This window comes from Hermetia illucens, chromosome 3 (genome assembly GCF_905115235.1).
Source record: "Hermetia illucens chromosome 3, iHerIll2.2.curated.20191125, whole genome shotgun sequence".
Classification (NCBI taxonomy): domain Eukaryota; kingdom Metazoa; phylum Arthropoda; class Insecta; order Diptera; family Stratiomyidae; genus Hermetia; species Hermetia illucens.
Window position 1 is genome coordinate 128574515 of NC_051851.1, and position 23835 is coordinate 128598349.

At 39.3% G+C, this 23835-nt stretch overlaps 1 protein-coding gene across 12 annotated transcripts in view; it reads right to left on the bottom strand.

Moving 5' to 3' along the window:
* LOC119650633 (sodium/potassium-transporting ATPase subunit beta-2) overlaps positions 1 to 23835 on the bottom strand; it is a 124648-nt gene that overhangs the window by 32665 nt on the left and 68148 nt on the right. For all 12 annotated transcript variants that reach the window (XM_038053547.1, XM_038053543.1, XM_038053544.1 and 9 more), the window contains one exon: positions 10313 to 10453. In XM_038053547.1, coding sequence (XP_037909475.1) covers positions 10313 to 10453 — 141 coding nt within the window. The remainder of the gene's footprint in view (positions 1 to 10312; positions 10454 to 23835) is intronic.

Below are 23835 nucleotides of genomic sequence, written 5' to 3' on the forward strand. Positions count from 1 at the left end.
GTTGCGTTTTGTGATATCTCTTTTAATGAATGGGGCAGATAATGCCTTGTAACCAGTCGTCAGGCATTGATTTGCTATCCCACACTTTGGGCATAAGTTTAAGCTTGGTGTAGTCCGTAGTAGTAGAAAATCGCGATATATCTAAACTTACTTACTAAGGAATTTCCCTGGAACTCATAAATAATCGATGTTCTTACGGCAAAGTAAAAGCTCCATATACCATATACCATGGAAAAGGTAAAAGATATCAAAGTGGAAACAATCTCCCCAGATAAAGCGATGTTAGTGAAACTGTGTCACGAGGTAGACAATACGGCAAGCGCTTTTTCTTATTATAGTTAAGATTTTCACGAAAAGTTTGCAAAAAAGTTCCTCTGTTTCGCTCAGAAAAAACAGCAACATCATTTTCGATAAATCAATGATATGCTAATCATTTACCAACATGGTAAAACAAACTAAAATAAAATAAGTAACAGGAAAAAGTGCTTCATAAATCTAGAGGAGTAATAAACTTCCATTCACCATGAAGCACCACAATTGAGCGAATGCCGCAAGCCACTTTCAACCATCAGCCAGAACATACGAAGATAATGAAAATTTTCGTGTCGACTTATTATACGCAAGTGATGTAATGACTGGTTTATGAAACTCGCTGTCACCTTAGAAGACTGCACCATTGATTTTTATCATATACGCAGCACAGATAGGTTCACCCAAGCCGGGAAAAAAGATGATCTGACAACTACGCGATGCCTTTTAATTGATCACCGGCCGCCTGTATTGTCAAAATTTACGGTACAGTTGGATCTCACATAGGTTCCGGTTACTGGGTAACCGTAGACAGCTCGGACGAAGCTGACAGTTCGCATAAGACGCAAATCGACAATATTCTGCTAGGGTCTTATTTTCTATAAGGACGTCTCACCTTAGCATCGGCTGTTGATTAATATCCTGCCAATCAAACCCCTTTTGAAATACTACGAGGAAAACACCGACTCCATCGCGAATTAAATGGAGGTGATTTGCTAAGAAAAGAGAAATGGTCGTACACACTCGACTCCCGACTGTTTCTATGCAGCTAACTGACAAAAATGCTTTTCATATTGTCCCAATATGTGATCATCCGCAGCAGCGCAACAACCATTATCGGGTCTAAGCCTGGCTCAGTGAGGAACTCTAGATATTCTGGTTTTGTACGCCATCGGTCTATTTCAAACAGGGTGTACCAATCTCCTTTTTCCATAGATATTGCCATTAGAGACTCTTCGAGCTGAATCATCTTCACCCATACGGATTACGTAATCCGCCCACCGCAACCTATTGAGCCGGATTTTATCCACAACCAGACGCATATTACTTTAATTGTTATATACGCTACCTAATCGCCTAGCTCCATTTAAGGGACCGAACATTTTTCGAAGCGAAAATATCCAGGCGATTCCAAGTGTTGATATTAACAAATTTAAAGAGGTTTCGGCAGATGAATGATTAGAACGTAAAATCTGTGCATAATCGAATGAAATATCTCAGCCTATATCAGGTTGAATTAGAACCAGACTAGATACAAAAATATCCTCCATTTTTTGAAAATTTTCCCAACCCGGGGCGCTCGACATATATTCCTCTAACGAATTTGTCTGTTTTTATTCAAATTCTCAAAATTGATTGAGATATAAACTTTTAAAGTTTTCCGAAATACACTTTCCTTTTCTGATATGTTCTTCATCAGCTAGACTTCCCAACGTATATACTCCTTAATTTTCCTTTCTTTTCCGTTGTCCATATTCTTCTTTCAACTACTGATAAGAAAATAGTCGTAGGCGACACTAAATCAAGACAAAGCTTTAGATATTGTCATAATTGGGCATTCTGCATCCTGGTAAAGAGATGCCCTCAGACATAATCGATTTTAGTATCGCGGGAAACTTTAATGATTAATTACTAACTACTACAGTGCGTTGTAATTTTAACCCACATCATTCTCCAACTAATTGCCAAATTCATTAGCTAACTCACACGACAGAAATTTAGTAGGACTCATTTACTACTCAAAAGTGAAAACGAAGGCTGTAAAACGCTTAGGATATGAATTATATATTCATTCTTGCACCGAAGCACCCTACTAATCGGACCCAATATCTAAGACATCAGACGAAATCCAACAGCTTCTTTTTGTAGAGCCTCAGCTGAAGAGATGACAAGAATACAAGCCTTCATCACTGAAATTTCACATAGCAGCAACCATCTAGCTTACCGTAACTAAACTTCAATCGAAAGTGGGACTAAGAGACCTTGGCAGTTTTGATGTGGCCGTGAATAGTGAACTCTGGATACTTAGCGGCCCCCCACTTCAACTAGATTTGTCGCAACAAAAAGGGGCTCAGCCCAGATCCTCAGACATACTTGTGAAAATCCGAAAATAACAACTAAATTTCGACCGTGGCCAGGACTCAAATTATCCATATATTCAATTGGGGACTAACAAATTGAACCAGCCGAAGTAGATCCTTGCTGCACGCACTCCTTCCGCTAGGCTCCAATAAGGTCCACCTGCTAACACCAAAGCCTTACCCACAAGTAGGCTTTTGCTCCTGGGAAGAAGAAGTCTCCATTTGGAGCCAAAACCAAATAAAATCAATTCATTAGATTACGAGTGTGAATGAGCAGAGCCAACTGCTTAGAAATAAACTCCTCTGAGCGCTTAGAACTGTATCATCGTTAGTCATCCACGTTTGCTAAGTGTCAACTGTAGAATGTTAGGGCTAGATATTGCCGATGCTATGAACGGTTGGTTGATGCAGTACCGGTTGGGGTCGTAGAACTGTCCTGATCTGGGGAAGAAAAGGTCTCTTCTAGGGGCTCAAAATCCCGTAGGGACATAACCCTCAGAATCTTGATCTAAAGGTTAAAAAAGGCACTACGTTTAGCGGTTACCACATTAATCAGCCGTAGGATCAATCGTTAAGAAATACTATATACCTAATACAAAATCCATAGGTTGTTAGTGAGAAGATCAGAAATTTCAACTTCCGACGCGCTAAATCTTGCATGGTAATTTTAAAAAACCTTCAAAATATCTTAGCTACCGAACAATGTAATGGTGATACTGCCACGGTACAATCAATCATAAAAGATCAACAGAGAGATAAGGAGTGTCTTTGGTGTTCTACTTACTTCTACGATAAGGCACAAATTCCTAGAGGAGCACTAATAAAAGCTACCCAATATGACAGGAAAATAATTGAAAACCCCCATGTCTTCATATTCATTAATGTTGAGCGCCGAAGTCACAATTCTTGGAAAGCACATTCCCTCCATTCCCGAAATTAAAAAAAACAAACGATGATCACGACCGGCTTGTGGGTAAAACACGACGGTGGAACTCCGATTTGCCAAAACAGATAGGAGCAACGAGAACACTCCTCAGTGGAAGTCTAGAAACTGATTCAACTATAGGCTACAATCGGAACAGAAAGTTCTGTAGAAGAGTACAAAGTCATCTAAAGAAACATCATGGAACATTGTCAAAAAACAGCTAGCGGTTAGGTAACCTACGTTCACCAATTCTCGGGTAGCATCCAAAATTAGAGTTGAAGGCTGACGACCATGTGATGGCTTAGAATAGTTGCTAATCTTTGCGAATTTTCACATACTAAAATAAAAGAAACTCTGTGGAAGAGCTACTTCCATGGTATGAAAGCATTCGTCCAAGGTGTCAATGAGGGTGTGTGGGTGAATGTTGAGCGTGACTGCCCACAGGGATCCATCGCGGCTCTATTTATATGGAACCTGATGATGGACGAACTATTGGGTGAGCTTTCGACAGTCGTTGCATACGCGGCTTATCTCCTCATTCTTGTTGAGGGGAACACTCGCCTTGAGCTCGAGCAGCAGGCTACCGAATACATGCGCATCGTTAACGCGTGGTCCCTTAAAGTCGGTGTCGGGATCTCAACGGAGGAAACCGTTGCGGTGATGCTAAAAGGCATCCTACGTCGTCGGCCATATGTCAGATTTAACGGAGTATCTTTGAAAAACAGGCAGAAAGTGACCTACTTGGGAGTCACGATCACAGAACGCATGTCTTTGGGCGTGCACCTGCGCGAGCTCAAGCCTCGTCTAACTAAATTGGTGTGTATGGTGAGGCGTGTGATGAGGTGTGAGTGGGGTGTAAGCAGGAGAGCTGCTAGATTCATTTATGTGGGACTCTTTCTTGCGTGTTCTAGGTATGGGTCCCCTATGTTGTGTCCGCTGCTCTACGCTTGTCAGCGAGTGGCTTTGTTAACGTGTCTTCCTGTGTGTCGTACGGTCTCGACCGACGCCATGCAGGTCTTGTTGGGTATTCCTCCTTTTGATCTGGAAGTAATCCGGCGTGCCACGGCCTACAGGATTGCTGCAAACCGATTTAGTAAGTGTTGATCAGTTGGAAGGGGTTAGGACCGCTTGCGGTCAAAAGGCTGTTAACTGAAAGTGTAACATCTAAGTGGCAGCTTAGATGCGATGAATGTCGGAAAGGTCGGGTCACGTATGAGAACGTTAGAAACGTGTCTGCCAGAAGAAGTTCCGTCGTGGACTTCGGACTCGAGATGGACTCCCTCCTGACGGAGCATGGTAGCTTGAATGAGTTCCTCTTCAAGGCCAACCTTACCTCCAGTCAGGGCTGTGTTTTATGTGAGACTGACTCGGAGGACTGGTTACATGTTCTCTGTTCACGTATTGAACGGCATCTTCGATGTTAGTGAATGCCTTGCTAGCAGTGGGACACTTAAATGCGCTAATGAGTTCGCGCGTGCTGCCTTGGGACGAAGGAGGGAGCTCCTCGACGCTGCTTCGCCTGCAGTGTGATGGACGAATGGCCTAGTGGTCGCGGTGGTTAGCCACCAGTCTTGTGTGTTTGGTGTTAGTGTTGTCTTGTGATGTCCTTTATGTTGTGTTGTACGCAGAGCGGTAGTTATTTAGTGAAAGGTTCCGTTGCGGTTCTCCGCTTCGGGCTGATTCCAGTTAACCTGTTGGGGAGTGCTGCCCTCACGTTCTCGAGGAGGGTGATCAGACCCGAGTCTGCAAGGGAGTCATCTGAAGTGGCTCTGCCACGAAGCCTCACCGGAGGTTATTTGGTACCATGGCAACCGGGACGCCCTCTGAGAGCATATGCTCCGGGAGAACTCCTGGAGAATGTGTTCTCGGCCCGGTTATTTGCGGTTGGCCCCCTTGTGGGAGTTTCGTTGTGGTTGTGCCTACATCGCGGGCAGAGCTCCTGGGGGCTCAAGCGTGGAGTTGCCCTATACAGCCTTAGTTGCGGCCGAGGTGTTAGATAGGCCTCGCATCCACTGGTATGAATGCTGAGCCTGCACTCAGTATAACCCTGTACTTCTGTGCCCGTCATGGCGGGGCTCTAATTGTGGTCCCAAAATCAATCCGTGTCCGAAGAGGACCGTGGGATTATGCCGACAAGGCAGGTACTCACATTAAACCCCCAGGACTTTCATATCCATTATCGCAAATAGGAAAAGTACGATGACCAGATGAGATTCTCAATCTGAAATATTACATACAAGACAACGTTAATCTGATAGACAGAGAATCTTGATTTTATTGATTTGTATTGTTTGCCTCCGAATTCGGAGCCATAGTCCATTGGAGCGATCCACATCTTCTGGATACAACGCCTGCCTCTGGGAAAGTCCACAGATTCAAAAAAACCTATGATGCTGATCGACTGTTATTTTGGGAGTCCAATATATAAAGCTAGGGTGTTTGGAATTGCAACGATAAGGAATCTTACAAAAACTGGAAAAGGTCATTCATAGATTGGTTAATATTTTCAGGTTCAATAAAACCGAACTAAAACTTTTCGCAACCCCTAATATGTATGTGTAGAAGATTTCCATTCATACTAAGATCCAATATCGATGCTAAATACACTATATTTATCTATCTACAAACAAGTAGGCATAAATCACACCCCAACGCCTTATGGTGAGAATCTATTACAAACAAAAATCCATGCTTGCAAATCTGCTTACGTGTAATTCAATTAATGATTTATTTTAAAGCTACTTTCGCTTGAAAATGTTAATTTCGCAAAAAAATAACTATCCACTCCCTCCTGCACGTTCGTTCCATTCTTCACCCTGACATTATATTCGTCGCCCACGACTGGGTGAGTTCACAGCTTCAATAGTGTAGCAAATTTTCTGGTAGGTCATTTGAGTCGGGAAGGAAAATTAATTTCTCCCAAAGATAGAATTTCGGAAAATGCTTAACTAGCATATTATTTCTAGGGAGCAAGAACGCTGGTGTTGTTGCTACTTTACGGGAAACGAGAACTCTCTGTTAATTAAAAACATAATTTCGTATCTAGAGTTTTGGTCCGATTTAATTAGGATGAATTATGTGTTGAAGGAATGTTTCTGGCAGATATCTTTGTTCATGGTGCGAAGGAAATTCTTCGACATGCTCTAAGAGGATATTTTTTAGCCTTAATTAATAAAGCCAGGGCTCTGCGAGATTAATCTAAAAATATATTTAAAGGGATTTTTAGGAATGGAATTGGGGGGCAAGATAACATTTTTTTCCTGCAAAGTCATTTGGGTTATTAAAGACCCGTCTGGATGTGGGCAGTTTGAAAGGCGACTCCAAATAAACACTAATTGTAGTTAGTGAACAGAACAATGTAAAAGAGAATTGATATCTAAAAATACATGAAAAAGCTAAAGTTTTGTTTTGGTTAATTTACTTCAGTGCGTTTGGTTTGCACAGCATCCATTTCGGAAATCTTCCCTTATGCCATATCTAAAACTCCAATTTAGGTGAAAAACTAATCATTTTCATTAACAGGATCTGTTAAAGACTGCAGTAATTGAAAAATGTAAGCTTCTTTTATCATTGATACAAAACTTCTCTGCTGGTGCATGAAAATTCAGCAGAGAGTGACTTCATTGAACATCCCGCTGTGTTGTGCTATATAGAATAGGATCGGCGATCCAGCAACGGAAGCCTTCTCTTCAAAGTGGTCATTGCCTAATCGAAGGAATGTGCATTATTCATTTCTGTTGAATGAAGTGAGGGATCGCTCTCCTCCATTCTACATAGTGTTACTAGCTTCTTACGAGGATTTACATTTCGGCTTCATCAGTTCAGCGGTAGATGTTAATTTCAAGGTCTCAACCCAACGTGTAATGCATATATATTTTTTTTGGTAATATTAGACTAACGATATAGAAGAGATTGCAGAGTTGCATCATGTGGGAACGATGGTCAGACTAATGTTATCGGTGCCTCCATCCCGAAAATAATCAACAGAGCTGTAAATATGATTTGGCTAAAGAGCTCTCCACGTATTGGATGCAGATTGATAGTCTACAAGGAGGTAATTGAGATTGCGACTGAACCTTGCATCTTTTTCAAATCAAAATTTAAATTTATGAACGTCTTTCGAAGTTCTTGACTGGAGACCTCGTGACTGTCCAAGTCTTACTGGAAGCCGGCGAGGAGATTGGCAGATAGACTTGTGCTACCACTTTTCTTCAGGTGTGATTCCAGCACGCATAATGAAATTTGTGCGATCAGCAACACTAATCGAACAAAAAGAGGACCTTCCTGAATGTATCCTTAGTAATAGACTCAAAAAATATAATGTAGGGAATACGCCAGCATTCGTGGCAAGCACCGGGGAAGGGGTACTATACATAACTTTAGGGAATATTATTATAATGGGGTGTCGGATGAATCGATGTCTGGTGAAGCAGGATCCTAGCTGGGGTTTAGCCGAAGTACAAAAGTGCACCAACGACGCGATCAGAGAAGCAAAAAAACTTGAGGAGGTTCTGTGAAGCAAATTCCCACAGATACAAAACCATAATCAATGATAGCGCATAACTTCCGTTTATGAGTAAAAGGGAGATCTTCTTCTCAGAATTCACTTCCCGGAGTGCTATCCCACAAAAGTGATATGCTAGAGTAAGATGGACAGTGGGAACCTTTCAACCACTGATATCACCCCAATGTTACTTTAGAGGTTCCTAAAAATCATCATAGAACCACTCCTAAGGGTGGTAAGGGGCAGCATAAGCTTGGGGTACATACAATTACAGGAAGACAGGGGTCCAGACCGCATAATACAATTCGCTAGAAAGTGCAAGCTTAATCACCTGAGAGCAAGTAGACTATATGAAATAGAGGTTAAAAGAGAAACAGGAGTCAAACATTTGGAAATTACAAAACTACTCTTCAATACGCATATGGGGAACATATACTGCAAAGTGCTCTGATGTCTATAGCAAGAAAGAAATTGAAATGCCCCCTGCAAATACTACATTGTATATACTCTCCCTCAGACACCATCTTGACGTGGTGGGGAAGCTTGTGGTAGTTTACTACTACACTAAGAGTATCGAAAAACACGTGAAGATGGAAGCAAAGGATTTTAATTCCCCAGGTGGTAAGAAGTCACATTCTTCGCTTTGTCGTGTCGTGTCGGTGTCTACGGCGCGGTCAGCCAAAAGGATAGAACAGCAACTCCCTTAATGAGAGGTGTAGGAAATCTGACTATGACCGGCCGGTCGGTGACACTGTTACCTAACTCTTCTAAAATACGGGAGAGGAGCGCTCGGCAGAAGGAAACTTCAGCCGTAAAGTAGAAAGGACTACAAGCTTGCCTATCACCAACAAGTGTGGCTATATCCAGAGAAATCGGACGCAACAAAGCAGACCTTTCAATGGAAGGTGAGGACAAGCTGGTAACCCCGGTAAGATCCACACTGAACCCAAAATTAGTCAAATCAACCTGCAGCATGCCAACGCTTCTTCCTACCTACTGGCGGCAAAGCTGGTAAAGTTGCAGGACTGTCCTTATATATATGGGTTCGTTTTAACAGTATCTGTGGTATTGGCTCAGTCAAGGGGACTAGAATCTCGATGAAAGATCCTCGAGACTGAGGGCCTGAGTTCTGAGATGTAAAAATTGTTACAGCCAACCACACTGAGACAATTCTGTTCCCAGGACCTTGTTGCGGTCAACTTACAATACCAAGTTAATGGTAAGAGGAGAAACGTTACGTTATAGTCGCCTCTGCAAATTTACTCTATAATTCCTTGTGCGCAAGGCTGTCGTACGGAAGGTCGCGGTTCAAATCTCACTGGTGGCAGTAGGATTTGTATCGTGATTTAACGTCGGATACCAGTCGACTCAGATGTGAATGAGTACCTGAGTCAAATCATGGTAATAATCTCGGGCGAACGCAATGCTGACCACATTGCCTCCTAGTGTACCGTTACGGTCTTGAATGAAGTGCTCTAAGGCCCTGATCCAATATGGATTGTTGCGCCAACGATTATTATTATTCTTTGTGCCAACCATGCTGAGACAATTCTTTTCCGAGGACCCCAGGTTTCTAGACAAGAAGCTTCTTTAGAACAAAGAAAGATGAAAGATGAAACGGGCTCTCACAGCTTATGGGCTGTGTAGACGGACCTTTGCCTCGATATGGGGGCTTAGGCCTCAGGTAGTAATGTGGATCTATGTTGCTATCATTAGACCGATGTTCGCTTATGCATCCGTAGTGTAGTGGGTTAAGGTGAAACAGAAGAATTTTCGATGTAAACTAGCCACACTGTAAATAACTGTGTGTCTGGGTATCATCGGTGCCATGAGCACCACATCCGGCGCAGCTCTGAATGCATTACTCAATTTGCTGCCCTTGGATTTGTTTATTCAGAGCACTGCAATGAGAGCAACTCATAGACTAATTCGATTAGATCTATGGGAAAACAATGGACGTGGGGGGCACAGAGCATTGGAAGAGTCATTGGGAGAACTGAATCTAGGTTTTGCAATGCCTTCCGATTCTCAGATCCCCATACATCTGTTTGGTAGAAGATATGATGTTATCTTGAAGTGGAGAGAAAACTGGGACGAACCAGAAAAATGCGTGTCAGGATATGATCACGTCTTTACACCAATGGCTCAAAGGCAGGAAATAGTTCTGGAGCAGGAGGCTACCTCGAAGCTAAGGATGTCTGTGGACATAGTCTCACTTGAGATGGCTGTATGATCCAATTAAGAAAGTCGCCTAACTTTAAATCGATCCATGGATTTCTTTTTTTTATAAGAGTTGTAGAGCCATGAAAATATACTAGGACAGACGAGTACGTGAAATATTAAAAAAATGGCATTCTGCATTAGACACAGCAACCACCAACTTTGACCACCATTCCTGCTTCTCATCTTCAACTGAATCTTAGATTGTTAAATCAGCACTTACTTAGTGATTGGTAATTGACCAATAAAGTATAATTTCTTAACCACACTCACCTGGATTTGATCCGATCAGGCCACCATCCAATTCCCATTTGGGCTTAGTACTATCCAACGTCTGGAAAAATACAGCTAACATACCACCGAAAAATGCCGCTAAACCTGCATAAAAAATTATGTAGAAAATGATAATTTTAGCTGGAAAGAGAAGAAAAGAAAACAATAGGTTAGAAACGATGTTATATGACACTCAAAATTTAGATTATTTTCAAAAATCTACAGACATTGTCATCAATTCAAATAGTGCTAAAAAAATCTGCATTTCAGGTATGACGGGTTTCCTGTTTTTTCTATGTAAGAATATTTTGCTGTACGGAACGTTTGTACATTTACACAGTGGAATCCCGATAATTCGTACATCTATAATTCTATTCTATTATATTTATAATTCATACAAATTTGCCAATCCCCAAAGTTAATGTTCTGTATTTTGCACTTCGGATAATTGGTAATCCCGATATTTCGTACGAAATCGTCAGTCCCTTGACGATACGAATTATCGGGATTCTACTGTATTATATTTAGCGCAAAAAATGTTTGATGACGAACCGAGAAAAACCTAGAACACTGTAATGGGAAATACTGTAGTGGAGCTCAAAAATAACAGTAATGCGAGATAGGCGTGAAATCACCTAAAGAATACTACACAACTGCTACATTGTGTATGCAAGTTTGATGACTCCCAAGGTATATACCATTATAAGAGGGAAGGAAGCAGGCGGACTTTGAATCTTAGAGTTACCCCCAAGTTAACGAAAGATAAGGATTCTTTCGCCCTACACTCAGAGAATACTTTGAAGTCGTTGCCTGGCTCTAGTTGAAGCTGCGTAGAGGAAGTGCATGAGAATCTTGTCTTCCTTACCATAGCTTCGATAATGCGTATTATAAGGTGGCCAAATTGTAAACATTGGCACATGCCTTGCTCGTATGTTTCGGTGGCAAGGTTTTGTCATTGCAAGGACACATCTTTCTCGATTTAACTTATGTAGTAAGTGTCAGTCCAATGGGTAGGAAATGGATTGATGTGATTTGATTGATTTGATTTACGATAGATTAAAACTGAAAAACTACCTTTCGGAGCAATAATATGTACTGGGCTTACAGGCACATTGAGACCTTGCTAAAAGTGATATCAGACAGCAAACAAGCAAATAGAGACTTCGTCTACTTAGGACATTACTCACTAAGGACTGCAATGAATATAAAATAATTCAGCGACCTATTAGCACCTACCTTGATCAAATTTAATAAGCTACAATCATATGAAGCGAATGCATGAGGATCGAAATCTGAAATGACCATTTAAGGAAGAGCACAAAAAACCGGCCATAGGGAAAGCCACGAGAAATTTCAAAGGGTGAAGGATTTTAAACGAGAGGATAGAGTTGTTAGACTAAAACTACTGAAATAGGTGCAGCTAATCCCTAAACACATACCATGAGAAGAATATTAGGTAATCAGACTAGTCTGTCCACAGCTCATCTAATATTTAGCAGTACTTAAACTTGGAATAAAAGATATAGAAGTTAATCGTGCGAAGCTTCCAAAATTAGTACTTTCATTGCCGGGCAAAATAGTCTTAACTTGGGAATGAGTCCGGTGACAACCTATCGCCAGAGTTAACCGTGGAAAACATAATAGATCACCAAGCGGAAGATTATCACATAATTTGCTCGCAATCTGAATTCCAATGCAATATGGCTAATATGTAATTCCAAAATTCTTTAACACCAGCTGCTGACTTCTACAGCCGTACTGCTGTAAGTTTTGCATTTTCACCTAAGCATATACCACCAACAAGTACAAGATGCAGGATATCCATATGTAGACAAAAAACTTTCATGTTCATAATTTGTTTTTGAAACGAAAAAACATATTCATTTTTAGATATAGAGCTTCCTCATAGATTTTAACGCACAGTTTCATACTTTGACACGCGGAGGAGCTGTCAATACGTCCAACTCAACTCTTTGTATTCATAGTGACATTTCTGTAATGATTTGTGTCATGTTAGTTGTGATGTGTCATTGAAATCTTGTCATAATTGACTAGCGATGCACTCATTGGTAACTATCGATTTATATGCTTTTCATTAACTTAATATATGATTTCTGGGTCGACATGTGTCTTTAAACGGATACACCTTTGTGTAGAATGACATAAGATACATTTTACCCTTCAATAATATGCATATTATTGAAAATACATCAAATCACCATCTCATATATATGTACCATTGTGTCAAATTTGATCCTTTCTTAAGGACGTAGGGTCTGACATAAGTGACTTATGCAATTTTTCAACATCAGCGCCCAGTGTGGGGTAATTTCCAATACATTGTATTGATCGCAAAATTTTTGCAATTCATTTCCTCACTCCACCTCCTCGCCTTATTTCAAGTGAATATTTTAAATTAGTAGATTTGCACACTCTTTCCTCTTCCAGCAGCTAACCAAATTCATCTTAAGCTTTTTAACGATCACTAAGGAATACGTTTATGCTATTATAATACAAATTATTTTTGCAAATATGTATACTTCCTTGTGAAATTTTTAGATTATCTTCCATGAGAGGACAAAAAACAATAAGGCTTGTAGATCTAGGAGAAAAGAACCACCAATTTGAACAATCAACAGCAAAAACGTTGCCAAACGTTGGCTCGTTTTTTGAGGAAAAATTCAAAACTATAACCCTAATTAAATATCAGTTCAATAATAAAGAAGATGTTGAACAGTTTATGATTTGTGGGAAGGAGTTGGTGTGGCACAATGGAAGTTAGCAAGAGAATGACATAGAAATACCAAGCCACTGTAGAACTCATGTATTTATCTCTCTATCTATCGTTTTCTTCTCCAAACGATAACACACTCAATTCATCTACCTCTTTTAAAATACACTAGCATATCTTCGTTCTTTCATATGCTTCACAAAAATACTAGTTTATTTATTCTATGAAGAAAATTCAAAATTTAAAGGTTAAAATACTATTCCCGCGTTTCCGTATTTCTGAAAGCTATTTTTACCAATTTTTTCAAGCAAATTTAAATAATTATTACTTGTTTACTTGTTTTGTTTATTACTTGTTTAATTCGGCCATATTATCTTATATTTCCACACTTAAGTAAAGTAGGGTAATACAGGGGGAAATATATCGATTCTCAAAAATGCATTTCAATCGATTCGTTTTGAAAGTTAGCTCTTATTACAACCAAAAAGATCCAAGAAATGACAAGATCTGCAATCCATCCAACTGATATACATATTTAAAGGTGTCTTACGCTTTGGTTACCTTCCCAAATCCTAACAATTGTCACAACTAACGATGATGCCAAAGGAAGATAAAGATCCCACGTTTGTCAAGTCTCATAAGATGATAAGCCTCACAAGTTTAGGTTCGGGAGAAAACAAAGATCTGTTGAAGAAGTTTATTGTTAGCCTCCCGGATAAGCTGTGCTTTAGAAGGTAGAGTGTCCTACCCGGCCGTATTCCTTGACTTTGTGCAGAGATTTGAAAAGGTGTGGCATGAAAATCTCATCTATAAAATTAAACAGAAGCTACCTACGAATACTCATAAAACTCCCGAGACGTATCTCACCGGGAGGAGGGGGATGAAAAAGTTTTACTTCCGAGAGTATAACGAGAATATAACAAAATGGAATTACTCCAAGATAGTAACCTCAGCACTCTGCACTTTGGTTGGCTTTGCTTAGGAATTGGCTGATTCTCAAAAGTTTAGGTCTAGATTATCCTTTATGTTAAGAAGTTATTTGGCTTTACTCTTTTCAGTGGTCGTTATTTGCATATAAACCTAATCACTGGCCATGCTCTTTCCCTGTAGAAGTGGGACAACGCTGAGGAAATAAAAACTGATTCGTGAAATACTGTATATGATCAATAAAGATCAACAAAGAACACCCCTTCTTCGCTGCTCCCAGGGCAGAGGTGAGGCAGCGTCTGACGAGTTGCGCCCTTTAAACTTTAACTTTAAATTTATGTCGCTCAACGTATGCGAGGGATTTCATAGTTCCCATATGCTCACCAAATTTCGTTCGAATCGCTTTAACCATTTGAGATGAAAGTGCGTTGTCTTTCACACAGACAGACGGATAGGCAGTTAATCGATTTTAATAAGGTTTTTTAACACAAAATCTTAAAAATTAGCCAAAGAACATGACGCTCTGTTCTCCCGAACTCCCCAAACCTCTATCATCTCGAAGCCTTTAAAATAAACCAGGAAAGGGTTGATGCCAAACTTCCATGGTAAAAGCAGTGAGAAAAAGGATATCCACGCAATTTTACCATTTCGAAAGCAAGAAAAAATTCTGAAATACTGACGAAAAAATGCCGTCCACCGCTTTTAAAAAAGGGTGACAAACTAACTTCGTAGGAAGGAAGGAAAACACTGACGATGGACAAAACTGAATCACTTTACAGCCAAAAAAGGAGTAAGCTTCCTTGTTTGTAATAACGAAACAGTGGAATGCCACGTATATCTCAACTCAATTCTCAACTCGAGTCGAACCCAAAGTGGAGGATAGACTTTCATTAGATCCTGAAAAGAATGTCTATATATCGTCATCTACATCTCTTCCTCTTCATAGTCTTATGTTATTCCCTTTGCCCTAATTCCCAGCTTCTCTATTCCAAACCTTAATTATTATTAAGAAAAGTATTATAATAGTGTTGCAGTATTTTATTTTATATCCCAGTTAGCTCGCTCTTAGAGTTATGTCACTGCTAGCACTGCAGACAACTAGATAAATATTGAAAACAGCACTAGTATAAGCAGGCGACTGTCACACCCTATGTTCCGCAGTTAGCCAGTGTAGATACAAGCAACTTAAACGATAACGGTTGCCGTCATTTGAATGTTTCAAGTGTTCCAAAATTACATTTATTTAATCGTTGACATGGTCATCTTAATTTTTTGTGGCTCTGGAGAAGTTGCTCTTTCCTTAGTTTTAGAGTAACCACCATAGCGACCTAATAAATAAGCGTAACTTCGGCTTTTTTCCCAGCAGGACAATGAAAAAAATATGATATGTATAAGTTTTTTTTAAAGCAATGCAAAACAAAATGGCGGCTACACAGCTTTTCTTCGACGATGCTTTCTTTTTTGAAGGTCCCACGGCCCGAAGAATTTCACCAACAATTTTTCATTCAAAGCAAACAAGGTGCTTTTTTCGAATATACACATAACATTGTTACATATTAGAGACGTACATAGAATTTTTCCCACATGTCAGTTTCGCGCCGCGCGTGAAAATCCAAAAATTCAAGATTTCAAGATGAAAAAAGTCAACAAATTATGCATGCAGAATATGGTTACAAATATATAGTTAAAGTTTCGAGTCAATCGGTCCAGATTTCTTCAAGTTGTGAGTCCTGCCAACCTGAAAAATGTATTTTCGAGAAAAACGCTTTTGAAATTTTCGGTAAGTTCGCATTAGACAAAGAAGGGTTGCCCCAAAATTTTTTTATATTATCCCCATGAGTGTGTCATTCTTAAATTGTCAGAGCATTCATTCAGCAAAAAATCAAAAATGGATCTTTTGAAATTACTACTATGACTTAAGTCAATTTGTAACAGCCAACGCAACTTCTCCTATTGATGTACTTTTGGTGCTTTACGGAAAGTTGTTTTCAAACCATTTCTTCAATTTATTTGTCAATATGTGTCAAATTGAATTGATTGTAATTGATAGCCGACTCTTTTTTGGAAAATACATTCAATTACAACCATGACAAAATGCTTTCTCCATACGCCTACTAAAGTTTTATTAAAATTTTCTGTTACATATCCAACGCTGAAGCAAAGCGTAATGCTCTAGAAAAGACTGCTTCACGTAAAAAAGTCGCAAGGACTAATTATTGTCAAATGGAACACAATAAGGCAATATGTGCACTTTCTATATGGAACTGTTTCTGAGAAAATAGGGAGTCCTGTTATCAGCACTAAATAGTTACAATATATCAAGCAAGTTGAGGTGAAGTCGAAAGGATTCACGTAGTCTGGAAAGATGTGGATTTATGCACTCTTTGCCTCTGGAAGATGTTCTACAAAGCGCCTAACAAAAGGTCTGAGTGCTTTGAATTGAATTAAGTATATTTGTTAATGCTAATATAGCTCCAGCTTGATTAATATATATTTACATTTGCACTGAATTTTTCTAAAATGCAGTTTAAGGGAAGTTGAATTTAGTTTCCCACATAGAGCAAAAATATCTGAGTCATTTGACGCCTAGATTTCAGTTTGAGTTTCACATGCTACATACAGATCATTCCATACGTGCCTATAATGAACAACTTCTTTAGCCACTTTCTATACGAAATTGTGAATATTTCATGCGTGGCTTGCAAATTCTATTTTAATAATGCAAATATCAACGCACATCATTCGGCGAGAATAGTCGATTCAGCTGCAGGAATCACCAATCATAACCACCAACTATAAAATCACTGACGTATGCGACCCACTTTTATTCCCACTTGATTACAGTCAGTATGTACTGCACCTACTCCTCTATTCATAAGCTTAACCTCAATTCCTATCCAGGACAGGCAATAAGTTGAAAATAAAAAAAATTATATCACGAACGCATAGTATGGTATTTTCATATCACACGTAAACTACAAGCAATTTCGATTGAACTCTTCAATCCACCCTTATTGTCGCATAACCGCAAAGGACATTTATCATGGAAAAGGGCATAAACGAACACAAGTCTCTATCTATAACTACTGACGAATTATACATATGACATATACTCGTGTATTTATTGCTAGCTTATAGATCTATGATCCGATGTGGGTGGGTGCTTGTCCATCTTTCGGAACCACACACTTTAATTACACCAATTTATGGAGAAAGGACTATCGATTCAAATGTCACATTGCAAAGTTTTCGCCTGCAACCCTCGATAAATGATACGATTCAGTTTGATTAGTATCATAAAATCGGCTATCTTGTTGTTTTGCTTTCGATCTAGTCGTTTATTTGACTATATCCCTCCGGAGGGTGTATACCACATATAGGAGTATATCTGCTCCATATTGATGGTTAAGAGAGTTAAAGTGAAAATGTCCTCTAAGAAAAATGTATACATCTTTCAAGAGAGGGAAATTTTCCAGATTTATGTTTCATATTGTATTTTATTACAGTTTGTTGGTAAGATTGTTGCATTTTCCCCTCCACCCCACTAAAATACTCTTGACTATCCAGAAAGCGTTTTGAAATTAGATTATACTATCTTTTTTCTGCGTAATAAACTTGGTTATCTCTTGCAATACGCAGTCATATTCGAATAATACCTTGAAGAACGATTAACAACTTTAAACAAACAAAAGCAAGTATTGGAAAAAGGGACATTGAAGTACGCAATCAATCAAAATATCCCCATTCTGGTGATGTCATCGATGAAGGACAAAACCACGAAGAAGGCTAATGATAACCCAGTTTCACAACAGGGAAAAATATAATATTTTACTTGTGCGCCGCTTCAGATTTGAAAGGTTTTGTGGATTCTCTATGTAAGATGGATTCGTTTATGGATAGTTTGCAGTTCATATTTTATTAGGTTAGTCAGACTATCCACTTTTTGTGGTAAATGTAGGTGAAACAGACATTTTTGACCTACTATTAATTTTTAATACTGGGGTTTACATCAAACTTTTAAAAAAGATGTTCAAAACTATAATAAATATTTTTCTACTTCTAGCTAGGACTTAAGGGGAATTTACAGTAAATTTTCGAATACATACTGTATGCATGTATTTTAAATTAATATAAAAATAACTTTTCTAAAAAAGAGCTGTTTTTTAATTTTATTTCATAAACAATAAGCATACATTAAAGGATGCTAGAAATCATGTCGTAACTAAAATATCAATTCACATAAGTAGCTGGCATTTTACATTTAATACAAAAAGATAAGAAAACATGTTGAAACATGTTTCGACTATATCTATTAATATCCATAATTGCGGTCTGTGTATGACATTTTTATTAAATGATCTTCCATTGTTTCAATGAAATTCTTGCACTCCTCTGGAGGAATTTTTCCCCAAGTTTCTTTTATACAGCTTTCCAATTCATGGAAATAAGCATTTTCAAAATAGCTTAAGCATTTTCAGTGGGCGATAGGTCAAGACTCTGGAGAAGCCATTTAAGGATATTGATATTTTCATCCTTAAGGTATTTAGAAACATTTTGACTGTGTGGATGGGAGCATTGTTCTTTCGTGAGATAAAATCGTCACAATCAGTCTTTGTCCTTCTGGTATTACTTTACTTTATTTTAGCAGTGTTGAGTAAACATCAGCATTAACCTTGCCTCGTAGAGTAATGATTTTACCTACTCCATTTCCATTTAGACAACCCACACCCACAATCCCTTTTCAATTGATTTGAATGTTGGTTGCACTTGTGTGAAAGAGCGCCTCCCTTTTCCTCCACACATGGACCCTGCAATGAGAGTACTTTAGTCGTCGTCTGTCCAAAGCACTTTTTTCTAAAATTCTTGTCTTTTTAGAACATGACCCTAATAAAATTGCATTCTCTTTACAAAACAAAACATTATTGAAATCGACTCATTGTCTGTCCAGTCCAGGGTCTGTCACACGCCCTTTTATCCGAAACGGGTAAACCGATCCGAACGAAATTTGATGGTCATATGGGAACTGAATGAAATGAAATCACTCACATACATGGAGTGACATAAATTTAGGTATAGTTTAAAGTGGGAGCTCCCCATATATGCCAAGGGGGGATTTAAAAAATGTTTTCACCGGATATAATCGTGTAGGGTATCAAATGAAAGGCCACGCTTAGTAACTAATACTAGTTTTGGCGTGAATCGCAAAGTGCGCGAGTAAGGACTCAAAATGTACGCACTTAAAGTGAAGCAGGGCTCATTTTCGGAAACTACCCAACCCAAAAATCCGAAAAAAAATCAGGGTGGTGCGCTTAGATGAAATCTAGGCCTCGAAATATGTCCCATTTCGATGGCTGCTCAAATAAACTTACTAATAGTATATTACCAACTTTTAGAAATTGACTGAAAAACCCCCCATAAGTTCATCCTAGGAGTACCAAGCACCGGCAAAGAGGACAGACTCGTGCATACACATGCCAAGTTTTGTGGAAATCCAAATATTAGTGTCCAAATTATAGCAGGTTAAACTTATCAATTTCGTGCGAACTTAAAACATCCGAAGCCATGCAAATAAGATGCTGACGTCATAATTAACGAGAATAATTGATAATCCAGTGAAATATTAAAATGCCATTCTCTCTTCTCAGCCCTTTTCAAAGTTTTGTGTAAAATAAAACCTGATTAAAATCGGTTTACTGTCTGTCTGTCTGTGACACGTATTTTTCACAGAGGCGGTTATGGCAATTGACACCAAATTTGGTGGAAAGATGGGAACTGTAAACGCTCCATTCTAGGTCAAATTTAAGGGGGTGGGAGTTCCCCATACATGCGAAAGGAGGCTGCAAATTTATGAGACACACTGTATAATAATAGGCTATTATTCACTTTATTTGAACAGATATCGGTGTAAAGATCCTTCGTCTTATAGACCTGTACCTATTACACGGCATAGGCAAACTATTTGCACGTGCCATCTACAATATGCTTATGTCGATCAGGAACAAGGCGAACGATTTTTAAATAGGCAGTTCAAATTCCGAATGGCAAGATCTACCGTCAATCATTACTGTAGCAAAAATCTCAGAGGTAACAATGGGGTTGAATAAATATGGTTACTCTCAGCCCGAGGAGTGTCTTTAATTTTACGAAACGGGACGAAATATCTGAAGATTTAGCCAAATAAGGCAGTCCCAAATATCTGGTGCATATCATCATTGAAACCGTCCTGATGTTGTTTTAAAATTCGTTCGATTAACCCAAAAATGTATTGTACAATCTGTCAAGCTCTAGAAGGGCTCCTGTACGGCTCGCTCCTCTGGATAAAAATATATGTATATTTCCATTCTGACAGTTTGCCGAAGGGGTGATTTTGTAGACGACAATAGAGTGACTATCGTCAAGAGGTTGGCGTCCTCGCAACCGAGGCAATTTCGGAAATTAGATATTAACTTCAAAGCAAGGGTCCCGCACTCGCAGAGAAAAAGAGAAATTAAACTTCCATAAACATCAGGATTGACGAGCAAACCACATATCCGAAAGCAGCCACCGAATGATCAATCTTTAACGATTGACCAAAAACTTAAATTGCGAACCACATCTAGAGTGGGCATGCTATCTCAAGAGTTATTAATTTGATTTTGCTCTCGGGACTTCCGGTTTAAGAGCAAAAAAGTTTATAAGGAATAAATTGAGGCTCCACATCGTTTAAGTGTATTGGCGACATCATATGGCTACTGCATAATATCCAATGAAACAGGATGTCTGATAACGAGTCTGATCATCATCGACATCTTTACGATCGAGGGTCGACGCCTATAAGACCCATCATAACTGAGTTCCATATCAACCGCCAGCAATTAATATGGACTCAATCTATTCGGAGGTGGCATAAGGGATTAAACGCTTCTCCTGAAAAACGCTGAACGTACAGAACTGTCCCTGAGAGGATTAAACGACGACATGGAATAGTTAGCTACTACCTAATATAATTCCTAAGCGAACATAGAGGGTATCGTGCATACCAGTATCGCTTCCGGTATGACGACCCAGGAGGATGTAGAGCATGTTGCTTGTAAATTCCCTAGATTTTCCGCAAACAGGATGGGGTAAAAACTAGAAAATAGAAAATATCGTGGAGCAAATGCTTGCTTCAAAAATTCATAAAATCGTAGAAACTCATAATGTGATGAGAAAGGGTGCCGTTAACTGGTCCTACCTAGCGATGTAATACCGCAATCTGCGTTCCGCATGGTAAACGACGAGGAAGGAGGTATTTTGGTGAGAAAAAGCCGCGTAAACATATGGCAGGCCTCAACGATAGGTTTCGAAACTATTCACTTTCCAACGACAGACAAACAAAACAAAAACAGACAGACAAACAATCCATCCGAGAATTTTCCAAATAGAGGAAAGGAGTAATACTGAACAGCGAGTTTCGTTTAGTGCCACGTTATATTTTTGGGTACCTATCTAGAAAGATGCAGTCCCGTACAGAAGCAGGGTTGCCCGTCTTGATCAGTTGCGCCATTTTGCTCGATCTTGCGCCTAATCTGGATGGAGTCAACAGGTTCTTAAATCACCATCTGGTGTATCAACCCATCGCTGTTTCGCCCGACCTTTTGGTTTTTGTCACTGACCTTGCTGTTCAGACCAATCTTAACATTTGGCTTCTCGTCGGCCCGAATTGCACGACCTCTCTCGCAATTTCCATGCACAGGGTAATCCAAAACAATTGAGGATGTTCTCAATTCGGGTGTGATCATGATGCGTTACGCCTCAAGTCCAATGCAACATCTTCGTCTCTATTACCGCGAAGAGCCGTTCACTGCCTTTTATATTCGAAGTAGAATCATAGAGGACGAAAGAGTGAACCATAAAGCGGTAAATTTGGGATTTGGGATGTTGATGTGTCGATCATGAAAAATGTCAGGCGTACAACACCACTTCACGCAAGTTAATCTGCCACCAGCTGATAGCATTCATCCGAGATATTCAAATTGCTCAGTTCTGGGTAGGTCACTGCCACTGACAGTAATATTATCTGTTTGATTAGGGTCGATTGGCAAAAATTCTCTTTTACTCTGGTTCAATCTGAGACCGTTTTGTATGACGCGTTCATTCTATTTTTGATTGCTCGACAAAGAGACGAAGCGAATTTGATATACCTGCCACATTTCGAACTTTACTTTTTGGATCACAGAGAGCAATTTAACCCAGTGCAAAAGACCCTCTGGCACTAGCTGTTGCTGCAAAGAATACCAGACGAATTCATGTAGCACGCAGTCAAGCTCTTTCCCAAGATCCAGAAATGTAGTCTAGGGGTGATGCCTCTTACGATGTTTCCTGATGAGTAGCCGTATAGCTGATACTGGTCCATAGTTCTGCAGTTGATGACAAACCCAGCTTGGTTTACTGCTCTTTGAACAATGTCGTGAATGCATTTATCAAGAATGCTTTCGAAAACTTTCATGGTATGGGAGAGTAACCAGATCGGATGATGATTTGAACGTTCTACTGGACTGCCTTTCTTTTTCCATTTGGAAAAGTCATACTTTCTTATCAGCCGGACGGTATTCTACTCTCCTCAATAATTCGAATGAAGAACTCACTGAGCCACAATGTTGGGTCCCAGCTCTTCACTTTCCAGAACTCAGCTAGGAAATAGTTAGGTCATGTTCTCCAATTTCATTCTTCTCATTGCTTCCTCAACATTAGTGGCGCTGGCAGGTGGAATTGCTCCAAATGTTGGCAATGCTAAAAGGAGGGGCAATTTGGTTTAATCAATCAAAGAGACTTTAGGGACCACGATTGCCATTAATGCTAGCACTATCGATGGGAATTTCAATAACAAAAGGATTCAGAAAAAAAAGAAGTATCACAAGGTAGGCAGGAATGCTGCAACAGTCGCAAAAAAAGGGACAATTTTAACAACGAGTCCAGTGAACAATGACTGTGAAATAAGAACATGTAACTAGAAAACCTTGAATTGAGTTCTAAATACTCAATAAATATTGATAAATACATTTTCTGTAAAAGAACACAAGGCTATAAAGCCAACCCTCGCTTATGCATTTATACAGGGTATTTACGCAGATTGGGACGAAAGTATTTTCCAAGAAATCGTAAAATGCACGACAGCCTGATTGCATGATAAATTTTGCAGTACATTGCTCCAGCCAAGTGGTAGGAAACGAGTACTAACAAAGTTAAATTTACGCTTCGAAAATACGTCAGATTCATTAGCGTGGGAATCAGTTTGAAGAGGTGGATGGTAAGCCTCAAATTTGAGATAAGCTGAGCTATTGAAAATACAGGAAGCAGATTAGCAATAAAATTGAGATTAAGTATGTAGTTATTGTGACTGCGATAAACACTGAAGACTGAGCAGAGCTTCACGAGCTGTACAGGCAAGTTTTATATCTAGGATAGACGACAACAATTATGCAAATGACGTCATACAACAAATGAAGTAGACACCTAAATTCCAGTAGCTTGGTTCTGAGGATCCACATATTTTGGAAAAAATAAACGGGGGGTAATTAACCTATCCCTTTAGAAATTTTCGGAATAGCTCTGATTAAGAAATTGGCTGTTAAGAGTTTCTTCGTAACACTTTAATTCGACCAGAATTCTCATTCTTTTCAGGTTAAGCATGAAGATACTTCCCTGTATCTTCCCTTAGTATCAAGAGAAGGTTCCTTGGTGCCCCCTTTAATGGCTGAAAGTTATTCTACAAAATTTGTGTACAAAATTAAATTACCGTCTAAACAATATATTTCTTTCCCTCTCCTAATTTTAAATTGTACTTTATATATATAGGTGCATTTCACTATGCAGTACGATTAACCTTAATTATCCAAGGAAAGGC